Raw genomic sequence first — 23,969 nt, 5'->3', positions numbered from 1 at the left:
GATTGCATGTTTATTTTTTTTTTTTAGGTGGTCATCATACAATACGGTAAAATGGCATTCAGCACCAAAGCGCTCACGTTAGACCAGTGGTTGTGGTGCCTGTTCTTCGGAATCGGTACGCTAATATGGGGCCAAATAGTTACGACTATTCCTACACGCCGAATTCCCAAAATTCTTTCGTAAGTTAAAATTACGTACTCACATACATACATACATACATATACAGACACTTTTTTTGTTTGATTTTTGAGCACAGACTCGAGTGCAAAAGAGAAAGATGAACAAAAGATAAACGCTTGCTCACAACACTCGGTGCTTTGTAGAGAATGATTTTTGTTTTTTAATGATTAGATTATTAGTGATAGTCAATTTGTCAGTTTTATTTTTTCGTATAAGAAAAATCTGATATTACGATTACAAAGATAGATCGTTGATTGGTAACTAAAATTTTGGAATTATATTTTTGCTACATAAATTATTATAGGTTGGAGAGTATAAAAAGATAGAATAGGAGTGATCTTTTATAATCAAGTGTAGTTAATATCATATTGATATATTATGCTCAAATCATTTTACGCGTAGAATAACTGATTTTCTATCTCTCTCTATGGAAGATTGCTATATAAATCTATCATTACATGAATTAGCATTCCAAGTTCTCGTTAGCGGTAGATGCCTTTGCATGCCGAACCTTGAACTCACTCCGTGAATGTGTGAGTGCTGATGAGTATATATACATATACTACAGAATTAGTAACAGTTTATGTCGAATCCCGAAGAATGCTGTTTCCCACAAGCTCGCGTGATTGTTTCGCTTTGATTCGCGATGAGAATCTTCGATAAATGTGTGAAGTAATCGCAAAGTAGACGTTGCATATAAAATTCAATGATGCCTGCAAAGCACATTAACAAATTGGCCTTGTAATTACAAAAATTATACAAATTAAGCAATCGGCAAAGTGTAATGAAAAAATTATATAACTATCTATATAACACATATTTCTGTAATAAAAAAAATTTAATCACAATCAAAATTCTCACATCCTGACATAGTTATGTCTATAATAAAAATAGAAATAAAGCCAGGGGTTTTAATAAAAGCGTAATTTTGAAGATGATTTTGCTTCGAAAATTATTCGCTGCTACAATTGTCAGCATTTATGTATCATTTCGGCGATTGCGAACAACAAATCGTGATCAAATGTAAATGATCGCGCACGCTTAGGAGAATCCCACATCCCGGGTATTCCCTCGCTCCTCCTGTACGTAATTTGGCCTTAATCGTTGCATGATTACAGCCGTCCTCGAAATCTACGTACTTGTTTGTGTACGCGATGCCGGACGACAGCGAAAATGTCGCAAGTACCAATCGGAGTTCGACGCATAGTGCACGATCTTAAATAATCGACGAAGCGGTTTGTGAAAAGAAATGACGGAAGCGCGGGAGCTTGTTTAGCTTAATGCGATTACTTAAGATAGACTGAAGTAATCTGCGATGCTTATTAACACCTCCCTTTCCTTGGAACATATTGATTCCTTGGATTTACGCGATCTCTCAGTGTTCTTTCTACCTCTTTCCTTATATCTACTTTTTTTTTTATCCTATTCTCTTGTTTCCTTATCGTTCCTTTCCCCTTTCTTATTCAATATACTTTTTCTACTTCCCCGTCCATCGCACATACGTACGTGTAACATAAACGTCTAATCGAGCGTAACTCTTTCTACTCGTTGCGATCGAAATCAATAATTTTTTCAATGAGGATCAGTTACTGCAAAAGGTATTTTCCCACCATCGAGAGAATTTTTCCTGCCTGCTGCATTTAAATCTGAACTCGCTGAATTTATATCTCCGATCGTTCGCTCCTACTACTCTTTCGTATCGATGCGCCTTTCCCTTCTTCTCTCCTCTCTTTTTTTTTTCTCTTTGTCTCTGTCTTTCTTTTTTTTTTTTTCCTTCAAGCTGACAGCTCCTAATATAAAAGAAACACGAATACCGCCGCATGCGAGAAGCTCGTTCCGTGACAACGGACAGGAGGCGAATTAATCTCACGTCGAGTCGAGAATATACATGCTTTTTGTCGCTATACTCTGTGTATACGCGAGAGTCGAGGGCACTACTAAAATGCTACACGAGCGGAAGGGTCAGCTAGCCAAAGGTTACAGGGAGTGTTCTCGCTTTTACCGCCGAGGGTATATAGCACGGTACATGGATACCGTATACCGTTTGTATAACACCGCTTGTACAACACAACAACAGGAACAGCCGGCCATTCACGTTGGTAGCGTGTGTGCGTGCGTGTGTATGCCGTTTCGTAGGTGAACAGAAACCCGATATACATATCCCCCGATATTATTGTATGACATTGTATACATTGCATCCTGCATCGGATCCTGGTCCACCGCCAGAATGACGACGACGAGAACCGACGACATTGCACTACTCGCTGTGAGCAGCGAGCAGAAGAGAGCAATCCTCCCCGTCGGGCTGGTCCCCGAATTCACGCCAATTTCTTCATTTCTCGATAATCTGCTTTTGAATCTTCTTCTTTTTTTTTTTTTTTTTTTTGTTTTTTTCTCTTCATTTTTTATTTTGCGCGTTAATCGTTGTGCGTGAACATACGGACCAGCCCGATGCATCATCTCGTCCATCAACGAGATGCCGTTCTCCACGAAAGAGAGAGAGCTTGTGCGAGCCTATAAATAGCGACGACAGGCGACACTACGCGCTTTTCGCGTCTCTGTGTCTCGTTCAACAGGTAAGAGGTAAAATCGCACCTGCTTCATGCCACGGCGACGACTTGACGCAAAATTGACGACGCGACGACGTCTTTTTTTTATTCCCCCCCCTCTCTCTAAAAAGACGAGAAGTAACGAAGGAAAACGAACTGGACCGCGCGAAAGACGCAAGCCAACGAAACGGAAACACAACATATAACGCATTCCAAGATGAAAATTGGGGATGGCTTATCGGAAGTGCAGAGGTGCTTCTTGCACCTCTCGTGCGAATTGTCATCAATGCGTATCCCATTTTTGGGTTGGGAAAGTTGACGCATAACACACATCAAATATACAAAAAAAAAAAAAAAAAAAAAAACTATGCATTCTCACATTCTCGCGTGCATATAATTTTACTGTGACTTTTTTCTCTCTCTCTCTCTTGTTCTCTTCTTTTCATTCATCTCTCGTATTTCTTCGCTATGCTTGCTATCGGCTGTAACAATAGAAGACAGCGGAGAAAGGAACTTTTCGGAGAAAAATTTTGCTTTCCCAACGCTTTACGCTGATTAATATCCTCCATCATATCACGATAGGCATAGACATTTCTGCTCATGATATATCCACGTTTGCGCGCATCGTGCATTCCCAGGTTTGCTGACCCATACATACGGAATGTTTGTTAAAAGACATTGTCTGATGGACAATACGTTCTTCGTCAAGAAGTAATTAGGCACTTTTATATTTCTTTTTTAAAGTTAGAGATCTTAACTTTGATTATACTTTGAAACTCATAGAAAAGACTATCTCAAATTAACAAGGGGATAACATTTTTTGTATACTTGAAATGTAATCTTTTCTTGAGTCAGGGAATAATTAGATATTTCTTTGAAGTTAAATATCTTGGCGATTATACTTTGATTTCAAACTCACGGAAAAGACCGTCTGAAATTAATCAGGGAAGAAAATTGTATATACTTGAAATGTAACTGAAGAATTATGTACGTCTCGAGTTCTCTGATGATAGAAAATTCTTTCACGTCGCGTGCATTGAACGCGCCTGTTAACAAACACTCCGCATTTCTTTACATTTTTCCATCAGACGATAAAATTGAAATTCGTCGAGTACGCATTCACATGCACAGACAGGCACCTGATCACAATTTCGCCCAGCCTTATCAGCATCTCACCGATAAACTATCTTCTTACTTACACCATTCGAGTCACGCGTAGCGTTTGAGCACGTCGTAGTAGATTAGGGAATTTTCCGCTGAGGAGCGAGGGAAAATGGAAAACGATGATGGGGTGCAGCGTGTCGAGGAGAGGGAAACCCCGTCGGTTGCGAAACTTCCGTCAAAAAAAAAAAAAAAAAAAGAAAAGAAAAGAAAAACAAAGAAATTTTAACAAATCAAAGTTTATACCACACCATTCTCTATTCCATTCAGTTAACACAGGAAGAATCCGAGTGATGAAGAAATGGTTTCATGTTTTTTTTAAAAACAGATGGGGCCGCGGCCAGCCGGATGATATCGGTGCGATCAATCTAGGAGACGAGAAATTCGACCCCGACTCGGATAAAAAGCCGCGCGCAGGACAAATTCTATGGATCCGTGGTCTAACACGGCTACAGACACAGGTAACTATCCCTATCTCTCTTTCTCTCTCTTTCTCTCTTTTTCTATCACTCTGTCTCTCTCTCTCTCTCTCTCTTTCTCTTTCTCATTCTCATTCTCTCATTATCTCATCATTCAACAAGATTCAATATTCTCTCGATTCCTCTATCACGAAAACAGAAATGAAAAGAAACTCAACAGAATCGCCTCCCGGATCCAAGGAGATTCAGGTGGCGAGAACATACACGAGTCACATACGGTCCTCTCAAAACGTCTCTCGAAAACTCTCTCAGAACTCTTTCTTTTCCTTTTTTTTTTTTTTTCTTCTTTTTTCTTTTTCTTTTAACATTGCGCGCGCGACCATTCGATGTTGACAGCGATGCTACGCCCACGTCGAACGTACGCGCGCGTATTCTCTTTTTATCATTATACGTATACAGAAATGTAATTTAAACCCGAATCCACTACTACTACTACTACTATTACTCTACTAGTACCACGACGGCGACGATAACAGCGAATTGTTTCAGTTTTTGACGTTATCTTGGTTTGCATTTTCATTTGAGTTCCACCATTACACCGCGTCAGAGCAACCGTGGTCCCGGCCGCGTTTTTTTTTTTTTTTTTTTTTTTTTTTTTTTTTTTTTTTACATATTTTCGACCCGATGAAAACCGATGACCGTGTGCGATAAGAGTACCCCCAACAGACGATCAAACGCGTCCAGATAGATGGATCGTTAACCGCCATCGATGCAACCGTTCGAGAGAGAGCGCGCGGAAAACGATCTCGCTAAAGGAAGAGCCAGAGAGCCACGCACGACTTTTTTTTTTCCACAACAACGGGAACAACACACTCGATGCTCTCTCCCTCTTTCAGAGACCCGATATAACCTAACTCTGTACGTCTTTTTTACTAATTAGGTTTTTACAACATGTGCACAGATTCATGTACATATATATACATATATACATATGTTTATATTATATATATTTATAGACTCGAACTCAGTGTATAAGTCTTTTCGCCGATAAGAAGCTAGGTCTAATCATTATCATTATCTCAGGTAGGGGAAAATCGATCGCGGGCACCGATCGGCCGAACGGCCGATCGGCCCTGCGATTAGGGGTGACAGGACCGAAACGTAGAGAAACGGCAGACAAGAGACGACGAGTTAAAAAAAAACGCGAGTTAAAACGTTTTTTTTACTTGAACTCGTACGACTCGACCGGCGCTCACTGAGATCGCGCATGCACGACTCTTCGACGAGAACGACGCACTGATAGGGTTGACGCACAAACACATACACGCATAGAGACCTGCCGTAGTTAAACGCACAAATTAGTGCTTGTTCTCCGCCCGTATCTCCCCCCCCCCCCCGCCTCGTACGCGAGTATCGGAGATGTGGGAGGAACGGGGGGGGAGGAGGGGGGACAGTTGGGACCAGACGATGTGAGATCTCTTCGTCGGGTTCGCATGATCAAATCATCAGCCGCGATCGAAGTAAACGTATACAGATACTGGCATATCGGAGAGATCGAACGCGCTTTGATATCTCTCCCAGACTTGAAGATGGAAAAGAGATTCTTCTCTCCTTCTCTTCTTCCCCGTCCGTCCCTTAAAATTATACAAAGTTTACCTCTTCGACGACATCCTTTTCGTATCTTCAAACGAGAGCTTTATCGAGCACCTCGTCTCTCATGGACCAGCTCGTATAAATGGAAATCGGGACGCAAATTTATAGAACGGTGCGGATTAAAAATTTATATCGATTTATCATGCGAATCGAAACATCCGTCTTGTTTCCAGCTTTCCCGATCGAGATTTCTCTCCCACATCCCTTAAAGAAGATCGCGAGTGTCGTGACCAATGCGTAGGGAGAATAAAACCACTAGCATCACCGATTTTCTCTAATTGAGTCGGATTTCCTGATTTATTACTTCCTCGCGCCGACGAGCACATGTATATCTTACATTGCGCGTATTACATATATATTATATTACATATTATATATACGTTCTTATCCCGTACAGCTTGCATCCACGTAACTCTCCACAGACAGCCAGAACCAACTTAGCAGTGGTCCACGCAGTCCTCAGCCAATCTCTCTTTCTTTCTTGTTCTCTCATTCTCTTTCTCTCTCTACTTGTTTCTCTTCCCGCCCTAATATTTCTCACGCTCGAATTCCCTCTCTTTTTTCCCCTTTATATATATATATATATATATATATATATATATATATATGCTCTCTATACCCCGTAGTCCTCGTGAGATATTCTACATGTCAGAGCGCTTTCATCCCCTCCTCTCGGGATACGTCCGGCACCCCGAGAGTGTGTGCACCACTCTTCATCGAGTCCAGTGATCGATGTCTACGTTTCGCCGATCCGACGAACTCGGGATATTTCCACCCTGAGGGAAATTTACCCCCCTTCAGAACATGTTATCTCATAAAGTATACTCTTGTCCGTGAAGTACATACCTTTCTGGATGTTCAAGTCAGACGTTAAGCAGGGTGTTAAATCGACCCACTTCGCGTAAGCATCTCGTGGTTAACTTTCCTCGCCGAACTTTCTCTCGCAAGACGGTCTTTACACACATCCCGACTCCGCTATACGATTTTCCTCCACTTCCGCCACGAGCTGCTCTTACGTAATGCGCGTGAAACTCGCGTAGTAAGTAGGCGGTCCCCGTTTCTTTGTACGTGCCGCGTTTCTAAATCCGTCGCCTGCGGTTACTCGCGATTAGCCGGCGAAACGAACTTTCGAAGTTTTGTCGCGCGGAGTTCAAGAACGATGCGTAAAAGATTCATCCACCTCGCTATTGTCCTTAGCCGCCTTAGCCGCTGCTATTACTATCGATTTTACGTTGAAGCGGAAGGCTCTACTGTCGCAGAAGTTAAAGCAGACGTCACCGTACGACCGGTGCGTCTGTTACGCGTCGCGTTACGTTATATCCGTTGATATTCTAATCGCAGGCCCTTGTTGCAAAAGTTACACGCAGTTTATGTGCATATTCTGTTGCGATTGATCCTGCGACTATAATCACAGGGCGGCGACGTCAGTCGGCGAAGACGTCTATGTAGCTAGCGTTTCCAGAGGTAACGATTGCGGTCCGTTTCTCGTCGAAGAATCCCCGAAACACCCGATAACTCACTCTATACGATGATTGCGCAGCGAATTTTTTTGCCAGTTTCAAGTACCTATCTGTTAATCACTTTGGCGGCTTGGGCTGTAGCGCGACAAAGAAAACGACTATCGCTGGTCCGTTGCAGCTCCGTTACACGATGCGATAATAATAATAATAATAATAATAATAATAATAATAATAAAAAAAGATTAAAACGTAGACAAACGGATGCACGAGCTGCACACAACGTTGCGTACGTAAGAAATTTTAATCCATCTGGAACTCGCGGCGACACGTATATTTCTCCTTTCTCTCTCTCTGTCTGTCTCTCTACCATTTTTCTCTACTTTATATATTATATATAGTTACACTCTATACGTACTTTCTATTCTCTTTACATTCTCTTCCCCCTTTTTTTCTCTGTAACTTCGTCTGTCTCGCACAGTCAACGGTCGTTAAGTGTTCAATATCACGAGAAGCACACGTTAACGTTAAAACGGCTTAGCAAAACCGAAAGGGAACAGAAAAAAAAAAAAAAAAAAAAAACAGAACAGAAAATGTATCGAACAGACGATTAAGAAAGACAGAAAAGGGATAGGACAAGAAAAGAAAATACAATTACCATGGAATGTCACGTGAAGCTAATGATGTAAAACTGGATGTGTCACCTACTTTCAGACGAGCAATAGAACTCTGGTGCAGAATGTATCTGTGACAGGCAGATCCCCTTCTCAGGATTACTACATGGTTAGTCCGCAAGTCCACTATCATCCGCAAGTTTGATCATTGTTTGACCGTGTTATAAATAATAATCTGATTAACCGTTTCTCTCTATATTTATCTATACGTATATATTTTCTATTCTTTGGTTCCTCTGATATATTCTGATTTTTTTTTGCGACACTTTTTTGATCGATATGTACTATGTACTATGATTTCCTACAAGCAGACCTTTTCAGTTTGCCTTTTGTGTTTCTCTGTCTCTCTATCTCTATCTCTCTCTTCTATTACTACTACTACTCTACTACTACTACTATTACTACTATTACTACTACTACTCTACTACTTACTATTACTACTACTACTACTACTACTACTTATCTGTCTCTCTACACACGTCTCACAATGTCTGCATTTTGTTTAACAAGTAAGTGCTTGCGGACTGCGAATTTCGATTAATATTTTTCGCCCGTGTGCTTATTATATATTTTATATATATATTATTACATGCGACACCCGTCTTTGTGATTGATTCTAAGCTGTTCTCCACAAATCAAAAAGAAAACCAGCAGCCAGTATATATATATATATATATATATATATATATATATATATGTATATATCGGCGTCGAGCAATTTGCATCGCCATGATTATTGTCACTGCGGCAGCTAATTATATCGCTCCTGTTGTCTCTCTTTTTTTTTTTTTTTCTTTTTCAATCTTTTTCTTTCTGTATCACCACCGCACCTGCCTCTCTCAATCTATCTCTGTGGATCCTGTGTCGCGTAATACGATCGCACGTATACGATCCGCGATCGTATATCGCTTCTCCTCGATGTCACCAACTCCTCTGTCCTCTGTGTCTCTGTCAAGCGAGACGCTAATGGGACGCATGTCGGGATAAAACACGCTCCCGATCACGCGTGACAACAAGAAAAACAGCCACCCACGTGGTCGGACCTATCACTGGCTATCGTTATTGTTGCCGCAGCCCGCAAGAGACACGTTGATGGCTTTGATGGCGTTCGATGGATATAAATTACGATTACGACCGTTTTGGCTGCCGTCATACGCTTCTCTCAATTGTCTCCCTCCACCAAACGTATCATTTTCTTTTCTTCTTCTTTTTTTTCTTTTTTTTTTCTTTTCTTTTCTTTTCTTTTTGCCTTTTCGTTCTCTTTCTCCCTCCCTCTCTCCCTCTCACATTCTTCTCTCTTTCTTTTTCTTTCTCCTCGTTTTCTTTCACCGCTCTCTAAAGTGTTGCATGTACGTGTATGTGTGCGTTCTTTTCTTTTTCTTATTTTGGCGCGTTCGGACAGCGCTCGTCAGCTGATTGAAAATCCGAATAGTCAAGGGCGAGCGGCCGCAGCTTTCGAAGTGACGTGATCAGAGATGTACGGCGCTAACTGCGGTGTGTGCTATCAGCATCCTCGGTACTGCGCTGTTCCCGAAAATGTTAGTTAAGGTTGACTGAGGTTTCGGTGACTCCCAGTCAGATCTAAGTTTCTAACAGTAGGTTGTTTTCCGCCCTCACCTCTGGTTCTGGTTCCGTTCCCGGAGAGGATGAGTTGGAGGATCAGTTGAGCCCCGGTTAACGTTAACTAACGTTCCAAGGAACGGCCGGCTAAACACACTGGAACACTCGACAAGTTTTCTTTTCTTTCTATTCTTTTTTTTTTTTTTTTTTTTTTCGATCTGTGTTACGCTTTCTTGTGTGAGCAACGTTTTCTTTTTCTTTCTTTTCATTTCCGGCGTACGACTCGCACGGTCGGCCGGTCCTTCTCTACACACGCGCCGTGTACATCCGCTTCCCTTGTCTCTCTCAGTTCTTTTATTTACCTTTTAATTACTGCAGTGTGAGCATTGCTGTGATGATTGATTAACACGTGATGTACGATGTTATTACCGTACGTTGTATATCGATGTGCGCGCGTGTAACATGTATTTTTATTATTGTGCGTCTATTAACGTGCACAGTGTGTATGTATATATACATATATTATCTGTATATTCATATATATATATATTTTGCATATTGTACGTTCTGTACCGATGCGAGGGGACCAGCACTCGCTCGGACACCGAAACGCGCGACGCTCCGCCAAAATTTTTTTCCCACGGCGTTCGTATACGGCGAGAGAACGCGCTCGATCGCGCGTTTCCCGAAATTCGGCATTCCGTTCGTCGAGTCTCACACAATTTTTCCCCGTACATCCCTCTACCGACGGTATACATCGAGAAATTCTTTCTTCCTACTACTCGAATCGCGGCCGAATCGCGTCAATGCATCGACAGCACACGCGTATCTGCATTTATATCGGTTTCCTCAAAATTTAAAGACCAACTTTTTCTTTTCGATTTGATATTTGCTCGAACGACTGGAGATGAATGCAGATCCAATGCCTCGTTCTTCCTCGATGAGAGTGTCGCTGGACTCCAAAAAAAAAAAAAAATAATAATTGTCAGAAAAATATCGCGAGAAGTTTAACGCAATTTGGATTCAGTTAACATTTCGCGAATTCTATTTTAATCCTATTCTTTTACGTTCGATGAATTGGAAAAAAAAAAAAAAAAGGAGAAATGAGAACATCCGTTTAGTGATGATTTATTTTAAATATTTAAAAGATCAGCAATTCATTTACGCATTTAGTACTTTTCGAATTTTTATCGTCCGTGAAAAATGGTGTCTGACCAGCGACGGACTTTTTCACTTAATGCTTGTAATATTTCGAATCTCGAATTACCTGAACGATGCGACACTCAAATCGCTATGACGTGCACTTGGACGTGCTCCACGACTTCAGTCGCGCTCTATTCTCCTCTTTCGATCTCTCACAGAATTCTCTCTCTTTCTTTCTCTCTTTCTCTCTCTTTCTCTCGCTCGAGAGGGGAAAATCATCTTTTCTCTGTCTCTGTAGAAGATTTGCAGCGTGAAAAACGGTGAAAAAGAAAAGAAAAACGCTAAAGAAACGAGAGAGACGCGCGCCACGTGGCAACCAGTACGTCGACACGTGTGCGACACAGGAGGGAAAAGAAACAAGGAGACAACAGCATCCACTCGCTCCACTTACTCTCTCAATCACGCGCACACGCACGCACACATAACATACACGCACACGCTGGAGACGAAAATGGAGAAAAACGCGATAGAGACGATCATTAGCGAACGCCGATGCAATCCGAGGCAAATATCCGAGAAAAAAAAAAGAAAAAAGAGAGCTGCTCCAAAAATCGCGCGCGCTGAAAGAAAAAAAGAAAGTAGTGTTTTATTAGCGAAGATGTGAAAAAAAGCGAGTGCCGAGATGACTGATGGTTATAATTTATGGTTTGTTAGCCAGCGGAACCCATTCGAGAGACTGAGGTATAACGGGGCGGCAGTTTTGCCCGCCGTCACACTTATCCTGTCGGAGTACAAACAAGTACGTAGCTCATGTAGATGAACGCCTGCCGTACATATAATACGTTGTTATAATCATGGAAAAACCCGCCAGTACGCGTGTACGCATACATATTTTTTATCTTACTACATAATATCGTCATACACGACGGATCGTCGACGTGCGTAACACACGTGTGCGTGCACGATGGAAACGTCTCGCCGTCTTGATCTCTCCCTTCCTTCTGAGTCAGAAATTTTTGCCACGTGATCTGTTTCGCTCGGGTTCGGGATTCCCGCGTCGCCGGACGCGCGAGGAACGGGATCTTCCTCTCTCCCTCCGATTGTTCGCGATTGTGAGCGAACAATTTATACACATCCGAATATTTTAATATTATATCTGATGTAATATTTTAATATTTTGATCTCGAGAGGGGGGTGACGTTCCCGGCGCGCTCGCGACCCCGGAAAGAACGAGCCTCCCGAGACTTTTTTTCGATTCCCAGCAGCGATCCCAGATCGCTCTGTCGGTCCTGAAAAAAATTGATCGATTCTAGTAACTAGACGGAGACTCCGACTCCGATTGATGATGATGATGATAATGACGATTGTTGTTGATGATGAATGACGATGATGATGATGATGACGACGACGACGATGGCGATGAGGATCGTTCGACGTTCTCCCGATCGTTCGCCCGAGAGGCGCATTTCGGCGGCGATGTCACGACGGCGACGATTCGAGATGCACGGATTATTATTACATTGAACGAAGTGTTACGTCACACTAATGTGTTTTCTTTGTGTAGCGGGGGGTGTGGGTAGCGGTCGGTGGGCCCTCCCCCGTCGGGGACCGCGATATTACCCGGCAGTTCCACCGGCCCGCCCGCGCTTTCTTTTTTCTCAGTAGCATAGTGTCTGACAATGAGTGTGCTGTGTGTTTCTGTACCCCTTGTTCCATCCTCCTTTGCCTTCGTGTGTGTAACTTCGACGCGATGGTTTCGCGTCGTCGTCGAGAACCTCGCTCATACATTTCCTTTTTCGACCGACATACATTCTTTTCTCTTATTTTCCCCCCCTTTTTTTTTTTATAGCATCACACCACAGTTCGTTTGTTGGTTCGTTCGTTTGTGGATATCGATCTATGGTGCACCGTGTTAAATCGCCGACTGTCTCATCAACGCGCGCGCGAATAACGACATGACTGAAAAAAGCTTATCCTACTTCCTACCCCTCAAATATATCTAGCGACTCTAAAAACCGCTTTCTCCGCTTCTACTCTCATTGGACCACGATCTTTTCTCTCGGCGCGACAGGAACGCCAGGAAACGGCTTGTGCGTCGATTTTGACTTTTTTCTAGGTCGGAGATCGATGTCGTAGTAACCCTCGAGAATTGAGGTAACGTGTCGTAGATCTCGATGGTTTGCTGTGTCATTAAGTAGGAAGAAGGGTTGCAAAACTTGAATGAAGTAGTATTGCTGCATCGTGCGCACAGTCCTTCTTTTACGTGGCGTATCCTTGATCCTTGATCCGTTTTCGACAAACACGCGTCGATCGATAATTTGGACCGTGAGTTTCTCTAGAAACGCGAGAAAATTAATCTCTTTTTATGGATGATTCAATCGACCGGTATCAATTGGTAAAGTTAGTCATAGTCTATTTTAATGACCTGCGCACTTTATTTATTTTTTATTATTCAACATTCTTACTTGGAATTTCTTACTTGGAATTCGTCGCGAAATTTTTGAAATTTTTGTGGATAAATTCGAGATTCTTCCGTGATTTTAACGTGACACGCGCCTTTTCTCGAGGACGTTTAGGATGTCTAATTTGAATCTCGCTTGGTTTCTCTCGATTCAGTAAAAATTCAGTACTCTCAGTCGGTAGTTCGATTAAGAGCCTTGCGATTAAGAGACAATTCTTCCGTGGCTGTGTTGAGCAACTGTTTTATTTTTTTGCATATTGAAATAAAAACAACATTTTTAAAAGAAATGCAAAAAGTAGATAATTTCAACGAAAGACGAAAGATATTAAAAATCATTTTAATATCTTTGCTTAGCCATGGAAGGGGATAATCATTGTTATATCATTGGAATCTCTCACTCCTACCCTCCCCCTCCTACTCTCATTCCTTTTTTATTAGTGTGTGAGTGTGCGTGTGTGCACGGTTGGCCAATTTATGCATCGACTTTTTCTGTTTGCCCGAGGTCTAACACCGCCGTTGTTTCGTATCGAGTGCCAATTAGAGGGTTTTAATACATTACACTATGTGGTCTGTGTTGTTGTGAAAAAAAGAAAAAGAAAACCAAAAAAAAAAAAAAACCCGAATCTCAATCGAGAAGACATTGCGCGACTGTCGGCATGCATTATTCGCGATTACGATCGCGAGAGGAGTCGAAGAGAGACGCTTCTTCGCGCATCGACTGTTGGAAGAGTCAGAGCCAGATCGAGATCCGACTCGATTCGAAGCAGACGCGAGAGAAGGAGGTCTCCTTCTCCTCGCGATTTAATTCGAGATAACAATCTCGCTGAGATTATTCGCGTTTCTCGCTTTAGCTTCTTATATTCTGCTTTTTCGAGTGAAACCTTCGTTTCCGCGAACGTTCTCTGATCTGGCCTTGACCGCAATCTTCTCTCTCTCTCTCTCTCCCTCCCTCCCTCCCTCCCTCTCTCTCTCTCTCTCTCTCTCTCTCTCTCTCTCTCTCTCGCAGACACTCGAATGTCTTGAATACGTACTCCTCACAACATAAACGACGAGAGGCCGTTTCAATCCGCTCTGAATCGTCTCTCCGAATCTCTAGCAACAGAACATGTCTGATCACAGCGTATGAGACTTGCGTAGTTACGTAGAGAAAACGTTAAGTGTTAAAAACCGCACACAGTGTGTCGAAGACTGACTACCATGCGTGAAGCTATTACCATTGCGAGGATTATGCGTAGGAGAAGCAACTGACCCACTCTGTCTCTCTTTGTCACGAACGTGCATTATATTTTTATGTCTCCGTTAGTGCTCCTTCGCTTTTACTTTAACTGTTTACTCGTTTACATCACCAACCACACTATGTCTGTCTCTGTCTGAGCTTCTGTCTTATCCCTATTATATATACTCTGTTGACACTCCAAGCCGTAGAGGAGCGGTTACAAGCGTGCGAATGCCTCCGGCAGATTCGCTCGCGAACGGTTCAGGACTGTTGCGGACCATTCCTAATTGGGTAACTATTGCGAGGCCGTTTCAACTCGCATTGGCATCCCCGTAGCCGCGAAATCCCGCTCGTTTCCCTCTTGGCGCAAAGATCAATGGCGGAGCGATCGCGAATGAGAAGAAAGTACGACATATTTTTCTCGTTAAAAACTTTTGATATCGAAACTTTGTAAAGGATTAAAGGAACTTATTTTTAAATTGTTGGAGATACAGTCTAATATCGATGACGCGAAGAAAAAAAAATATTTGATTTGCATAAACTCGCGGTTATTTAGATGATCGTGTATTTTTGCGGCTGATACAAAATCGGACCAAAGAACAATAATTTTCTAAAAGATATAATAATCAATCCGAAAGAATAACAAATTAATTATTTTATTTAAAATTTTCTTCATTGATGTACTTTGATTTTAAATTTACAACTAAAATGCGTCGTCTGCACATTGCTGATGTTAACCGATATTGTTAAACTCAAACATTGATGGTAACTGAATAAGAACTGGCAAAAGTTGCTTTGATTTTTTAAAATCCTATTATTGTATTCCAACAATTATTCTGTTGACGTTTTCGTTCGCGATCGCTTCCTAAATCGCAAAGGATGATGACGCTCGTAGCGTCCCTAGAACCTTCGTCCGAGGTGACGAAAGGAGACTCCCATCTACGAGGATTTCCGCGCGTCGTCCACATTCGGTCGTGTTGGCCCTTGATCCGATGATCACGAACTCCATGACAAAACATCCCACAATACACCGTGCGTAGGTAGGTACGCATAAAATTGAAGTAGATTGCGCATGTGGTAACTGAAGTCCGTATAATTCTAGCTTGCACTACTCGGTGATACTGCAAGATATTGCGAGAGAATTAAAGATCTTGACGTATTATAATAATATCCCCCCCCCCTTCCGTTTAGCTCAGTTTGCCTCCCTCCGCTGTTTAGCTCACGAATTCGGGTGAAATGCAACCAAGTCGACAAGCGAAGGAACTCACGTCACGGACGTAAAAAGAAAAAGAAGAGAAATGTTCGCGATTATAAAAAAAAAAAAAAAAAAAAAAAAAACATAAAAGTAAAGTAAACTTTAAAATAAAAGTAAAAAAAAAACGCATCTGTATAATATAATAAAAACACGAGACTACAGCTACCAGAACAACGACAAGACCAGAATACGCCGACACTCAGGGGACACTCAATAAAAATAAAAGGGGGACATACCGTAACACACCTCTGCGCGAAAAAAAAAAAGAAAAAAAAAAGAATACGAATATACGGCGTGCTTGTGTGTTGCTGGCTTGCCTCCTCGCTTCCTGATAGAACGTCCTTCCCTGTTTTTGCAGCTTCGAGTAATCAGAGCGTTCAAGTCGACTCTGGAAGATCTGGAGGAGCGTCGCTCTGTCCATAGTTTACACAGCTTACACAGTATGCGCAGTTCACGCAGCCACACCGGGCCCCGACCACTCTCTGACTTCACATACATTGACGAAGACCCGACAAACACCACCACTACCACCGCGCAGAACGCCGCCTACAAGTCCTCTAATAGGAGTGCCGAGCCGATGATGAATCAAGATTACGAGACAAACTACAGAGGATCCTCCAGGATGCAACAGTCCCTCAACAGCCCCGCCTCGCCGTTGTTGCTGAGCGTGACCGGGCCGGCCAACGCGTACAATCATCATTACACCATCACCAATACCATCACCGACAATAGATCCCCCTCTAGCAACGCCCTTAATCAGCCCCTGAGTCCCAACCATATGGCGCCGATGAGCAGTAATAGAGACAACACCGGGAATTCCCTGCTTCTGAGTTCCAACAACTTGGTCCTGCCGGAGCTGACCAAGCTCGTGCACGAGACTAGCATTTAAAGACTTTCTTCTCTTTCTGTATATCGTTTCATTCCACTCCCAGCTCCCCTTCTGTCTCCCTTTCAAAATTTTTTTTTTTTTTTCACCGTTAATCCGGGCTTTTATCGTTTAACTTTAACCCCGCGCGCCGTTTTCTTGCTTCGAGTCTATGTCTGTCCTTGAATTAGTTTGACGTCCCTTCATCCCTGTCATTTATCTCCCTCTACTATGTAGAGGGACTTGTACATATTCTGTCCCATAATCTCTCGCCTTCGTGTGCTTCGCGAGATCTCGCTCGATCCCGCGACTTCATCTCATTCGATTGAGGGCAACATCATCGTTCACGCGGTCCCTCCTTTTCTCTTCTTCTTCTTCTCCGCCGCTGAAGACACGTCATCATCCGTCTCTATATTTCCGCTATCTCTTTCTCAAGAACGTACTTACCGGACGATCATACCGTGTTCGTTTCGGTCACCGAGATTTTCGCTTCGACTCTTTCTCTCTTCCGTCGCCCTCCTTCGACAAAAAAAAAGCTTACCACTCGCTCAACGAGGACGGCGGATCTAATCTGATCTCAACGGAGTCGAAACGCGCCGATTTGGAGGATATGCCTACACACACGAACAAGGCGCGACATTCGCAAATCGCGAGCTCTCGCGTAAAATCGAGCGGTACGGTGTACTTAAGTATCAACGCGGTTGGGGAGGGTGAGAAGAAAAAAATGGTTGCCGAAAACGGGGGGGAGGGAGAGGGGGGAGAGCAGGGATTCGGCTCGGTTTGCGAATGGCACGTTCTCGTGCATGTACACCATATCAATTAGTATACAGGGGTCCCGCTTTCTACCGCTTCTTTCCCGTACTTCCCCGACTCTGTGTGTTCACCCCCCGGTGAAAGTACTATTTTCGCACTTTAGGGTAACATTCTGGAGTTCACCGTTCGCTGAACGACAGTGATACGGGCTGTGATGCAAGCTACGCGCACTGTAAAAAAAAAAAAAAATAAATAAGTGAAAGCGAGATTCAACTGCGCGCCGCGAAACAGTTTGCGAAACATTTTCAAATGCACGAAGCTAATTAACGCCAGTTAATCAATTACTTTGTGATATCTTTGACGTCATGACTCGACATCAATTTTTACCCTTAGATGTTGTATTAAATAGAAAAATATAATTTTCTCGATTGTTTGCACGAGAGTATTAATAAACGTGACGTTCATCGAGAACTTTTCTAGATAAAAGTTTTGTACGTTTCGTTGTATGCGTCTCAGCCCGTAAAGTCATGTTATTAAATATTAAGTAACCGAATCGATTGTTTCAAAAGGATGACGATTGTACGCCGATGTCCGTACATGAAAATAGTATTTTATCCGTAGACTTGACAAACGTAGACGGCGCTTAAGTGCTTGTCCGCTTATGAACTGACCTCGTAAAGCCGTTTACTTATTTATCTACCTACTACCTACTTACTTACTACTGACCAATAATTGGTGAAGGAATAACTAGAAATCGCTAATTAAGTCTTTATCAAGCGTTAATATTTTACATAGATATAAAATAAAAATCTGAAGATAATAAAATATTATTTTTTTTCAATGTGATAAAAAAAAATTATATTAAATATATATTATATACGTAATGTTAAATATAAAAATATATATTATATTAAAAAAATTATATTTTATTGAATGATAAATGTGTAAAATTTTATTATATGTTTTGCGCGAATGCAAAAAAGATTAAATAATTTGCTTGTGTGTAAGAGTATTAGGCATTGAAAGTATTCCTTTTTTTTTTTTGTTTTCCCCGAAAAGTCTTTTTATCCAAGCGTTCATCAATTTAATGGTCAGCAGTGATCGCCCGTCACTCGTTTGCTTGCGTGTTTGAGATTGAATGTGAATGTGTTTGTTCGTTCGCTGACTGCGCGATGTAACTGATAACGAGCCAATTGGATCGTCGAGGATGACAGCAACGCTACCGACGACAATCTACCTCGACAGAGATAAATCTTCGCGGACTAACACTTCTAACTGCCCTACGCGAATGCGCGACTAACAAAAAAGAGAAACTATCTTCCACCCCTCCTCGGGGGGATATAAGACGCGCGTTTCGGCGCCGTACGAGCGAGAGTAATCGCTCGATCGCGATCGACAATCGAAAAATATCCGAGAAGGTGTCCATTTTCCGCGAATCTTCTCGCATATACGTCGGAAAATACGTCTCTCCAGACTCGGGGCTGAATGTACTTACATCTCCACCATCACGCCTCGCGATCTCTTCTATCTTCACAACTTCACCGTCACTCTCGAGAGCGGGCCTGATACAGAAAGTCGAAAATAAACAGGGAAGTTAAGAATAACTATGAAAGCTGAAGCGGAAACCGAGATGCGAGAAACGCGGGAAATCTTTTTTCATAAATTCCGATAAGGGAACGCCCGTTCAATTTTAATCGCGATTAATTACCATTCTACCTTTTAAATATTTGTAAACTTCATAAATATATTAATTTATAATTCCAATTATCTCGATTGAACTTCTAATTGTGCAATTGAGAAACGGATGAGAAACTCCCGAGGAAGAGTTCTTATTCCTAATTTTTTACTTTGTTAAAGAAAAATATTTAATGCGTGACCTAAATAGGCCACGATACATCCGGCTCCGGTCACGAATCCTCCAACTTAAATCCCCTTTTCTCGGCGTGATTCCCTTTTTTAACTACTTTCAAACATCATTCCTCTGTCTCTATCTTTCTTTTTTTTTCTCTCTTGTCTCTCTTATCTGCCTCGAAGAGCCGAATTCTAGTGATCCTGACGGAGAGGGCCCAATCTCTTTCTCTCTCTCTCTTTCTCTCTCTCTCTTTCTCTCTCTCTCTCTCTCTCTCTCTCTCTCTCTCCTTTTCTCTTTCTCTTTCTCTCTCGACTGTTCGAGATAGATCGCGGGGGCTCAGAGTGTTGGGAATCGTCGTTTGACAGAAAATCCCCACTTTCTCGTTCGAATGATAAAGAAGAAAAAAAGAAAACAAAAGGAAATATTATCTGTCTGAACGTACGATGAGGAAGGAAATTAATCATATGACCGCGAACTATAGGACGGTACGTTACCGATTGTTCTTCTTTGCCGAAGCGGCAGCGTCGAGTGTGATCGAGCGGCGAATGAATATAATACGCGATGACGATGTACGACGATGTCGTTACAGACAGAGAGACGGAGAAGCATTCTCGTTCTCGATATTGTAATGTAAGTTTTATTAATTTAATTTTACTCACAGCCCACCCCCGTCGCGCGCGCGCGTGAGCACTCCTCCTCTTTTATTTATGATTCTTGTAACTTAAACTTTAAAGAGAGGGAGAACCCACGGGGGGGTTGCGAACGCGCGCGCGCCTTCTCTCAATGAACGCGTCGACCGAAGCTCGTCGTCGACCGGCATTCCAGAGAATCGGCACTCGTAATTCCGAGGGGACGATCGAAACCGACGTACGATTCCGATAGGTTTGAGATTCCTCGTTGTAGTCGCCCCTTCGATCTCCACGAGAGCGAAGGGATGTAACGCAACGCGTATCTTTCTCCGTAGCGTCGGAAAATTCAAGCCGACGAAATCTACGTCGGTTTCGAGTCCCGCCTAGTTACTTTTCCCACGTTTCGTTTTCCCGCTAGATTAGAGGGATCGTCTAGAGAACGAAGAAATGTACTTAAATCGTTGGATCTCGTTGTTTTTCGTTGCTTTATTTATTCGTTTGCTACTCTCTTTGAACGTGTTCGAGAGCGCCGAGGCGGATTCAAGGAACGGGAACATCCATTTTAAAAGCTGTAATTTATTTTACGTGATAAGATATGAATTGGCATTAGGATAATTGTAACTATGCGAGATTTTCCAACGACGAACGTGATGTTTCAAAACCTTTGATTTAACATTTGTAAGAAAATATTTTTGTTATTTCATCGTTGGAAATTATGTCGCGGTGTCGCGATTATCCCATTGTCTCTGTATTCCTTTTTTCAGCCTCTCGTTCGAGGATATGCGAGGTTCGATCGCCGGAAGACGGAACGTGGTCGCCGAGAATCCCGCCTTTTCCCCTCCTCACTTCTTTCTTTTTGTAATCAGCCACTTAATTTGACAATTCGTACCGAAAACATTTTCTTCGACTAATCGTCGTTGATTTTAAAATGTGTCTGCTACTGCCAGCGCGTTAACCTACGTCGAGAGGAAATAAAAGATACAAAAGATACAAATACAATGCAGAACTAGAAGGAGCTGTGAAAAAAAAAAAAAAAAAAAAGAAAAAGAAAAAACTTAGTCTTAGTCGTTAGGTCTTCTCCTGGTTGCGACATTTCGGCTGCTATCCTTATCTATAACACGACGTAAGGGCCCCCGCTGATCAAACATAAGCATCGGCGGTTTGAACGGGCTGATGTGACAATCGTCATCCGATGAATCTGAAAGCTCAAGAGGTACGCACCGCATAGTACAATTAACATAATAAGCTACAAGATTGATCGATCGAAGGCGTGATTCTATTCCGCAATAGGGGACTTACTCGAACGTTTTGGACGAGAGAGAGAAAGATCAATCTTTTAAGAAGTCACTACATCTTCTGAGATTTAAATAAAAACGAAGTTCTGATTCGATATCGATGTCCTAGTATGATCTATCTGCAGAGGAAGTCGAGATGATTTCTTCGATATCTCTAGGACGTATGTAGCTTCAGATTCATACGAATGGATTTTATTGTTAAAATTTAGGGAGGATTGTTGGAAAAATGTTTACTTGTTTATTTATTTCAATTGGTAACAGATTGCAGGAAACAGCTTCTCCGACAGCCGGGCAGTCCTTACGACGTGGGTGCATAAATCGAATTTTGGTGCATGCCACTTCACGATTACTTCTAGTAGCATCGAGCTAGAAAATTTCGTTCGCTCTTAAGCTAGCGTCAGACTATGCGCGATTCGCACACTTCGTGACTCGCGTGATTCGCCGTTTGCATGAGATTGCTCGCGAACGAGCAAACTCGAGTCGAGTAAGTTCGCATTTTCGTTGTTTAACTGTCCGTGCCATATCGCAAGCGCAGCAGTTTTTGACGAAATCAAAATCGGGCGCGAGGGTCACTACAAATTAGTCAATTCGTATCGGTTCGCATGTAGAGAACTGTGTGGTGAACTCGTACTCGCGAATTACAAATTCGTATTCTGGCGAATCGTATGACAAATCAAGTCTCGCGTCTAGTCGGGCGCTAGGGCTTTACAGTCGCGTAAGGTTCGTATTACATTTCTCGCGCAATAATTTGTCGCCAATTAAGAAGTTAAGTTTGGGAGACTAAATATGAATTTATTTTCATCTTACGCGATATACTCAATGAACCTTATAACTTCTTGTTCGGGAATTTTAAGATTTTTGGAAAAATTGATTTTTGTCTCTCCCTATTCAAATTATAGTAGTTATCTTCTTTAAAGGTTTGTTATGAATCGCTTATTATTGAGCATTTTAAAAATAACAAGAGTAAAAAATTAATTAAATTTTTTTTCTTAATTCCAAATTAAAATGAGAATGCAGAAGTAACGTGTTCGACAAAAGATTCGCTTGCGACAAACGTAATACGGGCCTCACGTGGCCCAAACGCGCCGCAAAGTGACGCGACCTGTGTGTTCCGCAAGGATCCGCCGTCGGTCGCTAACTATTTCCGGCGAAATTCTGCGGACCCTCGATATAACGTCGGCTTCTTTTCGTCGGCCGGTGCGATAACGAAAGAATCTCATTCACAATTGGCGTCGCTTCGCGCGAGTAAGTGTAATTCGTATCACGGCTCGCGATGAGAGGTACGCGCGCGTCTTGTAGAACTTACAGTAGGTCCGCACAGGCCATATGGGTCCGTATCGAATCGCGATTGGTAGCAAACGAGAGAAGACATCCTGGTTTTTAATATCGACGCATTATATTAGTCTGTTATCGAAAAAAACTTTAAGAGAGCAGATATATATATATATATATATATATATATATATATATATATATATATATATTATAAATATGTATAGTTGAATATATCAATTTAATGATATGCATAGGGAATATATATATATATATTATTATTATTATTACTATTATTAATTATTATTATTGTTATTATATAAAATAAAGTTTAAGACAAACGTTAATCAAATAACAAGTCCGATAGAAGGAGACCAGCGGAGAGGGTGGTACCTTCGGATTTCTCTTGTATACTAGTTCGCTTTCTTTCCCCGTCTCCCCCTCTCCCTCTTCATATTTCTCCCTCTTTTTCGCATTATCGTTTACCACCCTCTCCGCTTCTAAAAGCAAGCGAGCATACATCGAACTGCATCTTCGATGAATCGTATCGCTTTTAGCCTCTCCTGCGCGACGATGATCGAAGAATAAAAAGATAAGAGATAAGAAGACACGAAGAAGAAGAAAATATACGAATATGGTGATTTTAAGTGCGAATCGGTAGAAAACGGAAGAGAAGGGAAAGAGAATAAAACGTATGTGTGTGTGCGAGTTAGGGGACCGCAGGCCATTGGTCCCACGTCAAGACTTTTTCTCTCTCGGCTCATAATTACTTATTCACGAAAACAAAAAAAGCTGCACAATGATCGATGATGGTCAATAAAGCGATACTAAATCTTTTCCACGCTTGGCTTGTTGCTGACTCAATCTCTCTCTCTCTCTCTCTTTTTCTGACTATCTCTCTCTTTCTGCCTCTGTCTTTTTCTTTCTCTCATCGATCCTCAAATCGATTATCGAATCACACTCCACCTTGCTCGTCCTTCCCGCATCTTGCGATTCGATCCTTCTACTCGATTGTCGAAACAATCTTCCCTCCCCCCTCTCCCTCCGTTTCAGCGAACAATCTCGAGCAACGCATGCTCTTTTTTTTCGATTGATTCGCTTACGATGTTTCAGGCTAGCAGCTGGAAAAACATTAGCAATCGGAAAGATATACTGCATATCGCGAAAGAGAATCTACACTCGGTTTCGATAATCTTTGGAATAGGATACCTTCAATTTTTTTTTTTTTTTTTTTACGCAACGATGTGTATCGCTTCGCGAATAAAGATCTCTTCGTGAGATTATTTCATCGACGATATCGACGATCACCTGCGATTCAGGTTCCGGATCAACCGCGATTTATATATCATTGATCCTTAATGACATACGTGAAAAACAAATACAACAAGGATGTCGCAGTCGGGCCTTCGATCGATCGACCAACGGCGATCTCTATTACTCTTTACATCCAACGATATCTCTGTACTAATTATCTCTCTCTATCTCTCTCTTTCTCTCAGTCTACACTACACTATACTATTATGTACGCACATGATCTTCTTGATCAGCTCGTTATTGTCTAACGCACAATGATAA

The 23,969-nt window shown here is 42.0% G+C and overlaps 1 protein-coding gene across 27 annotated transcripts in view; it reads left to right on the top strand.

Moving 5' to 3' along the window:
• PMCA (plasma membrane calcium-transporting ATPase 3) overlaps window positions 1-23,969 on the top strand; it is a 98,241-nt gene that overhangs the window by 36,077 nt on the left and 38,195 nt on the right. For 10 of the 27 annotated variants that reach the window (XM_089084702.1, XM_089084697.1, XM_089084699.1 and 7 more), the window contains 4 exons: window positions 28-179; window positions 4,219-4,351; window positions 8,134-8,202; window positions 16,087-23,235. In XM_089084702.1, coding sequence (XP_088940828.1) covers window positions 28-179; window positions 4,219-4,351; window positions 8,134-8,202; window positions 16,087-16,617 — 885 coding nt within the window. In that variant the 3' untranslated portion in view covers window positions 16,618-23,235. Of the gene's footprint in view, window positions 1-27; window positions 180-4,218; window positions 4,352-7,900; window positions 8,014-8,133; window positions 8,203-11,510; window positions 15,829-16,086; window positions 23,236-23,969 lie in introns of those variants that run through there. The other 17 variants (XM_089084716.1, XM_089084713.1, XM_089084710.1 and 14 more) reach the window with 12 other exon arrangements.

This window comes from Pogonomyrmex barbatus, unplaced genomic scaffold, assembly GCF_055798465.1.
Source record: "Pogonomyrmex barbatus isolate J1 unplaced genomic scaffold, ASM5579846v1 scaffold9, whole genome shotgun sequence".
Classification (NCBI taxonomy): domain Eukaryota; kingdom Metazoa; phylum Arthropoda; class Insecta; order Hymenoptera; family Formicidae; genus Pogonomyrmex; species Pogonomyrmex barbatus.
The sequence above is the reverse complement of the archived record's forward strand: the minus strand, read 5'-3'. Positions and strand labels throughout refer to the sequence as shown.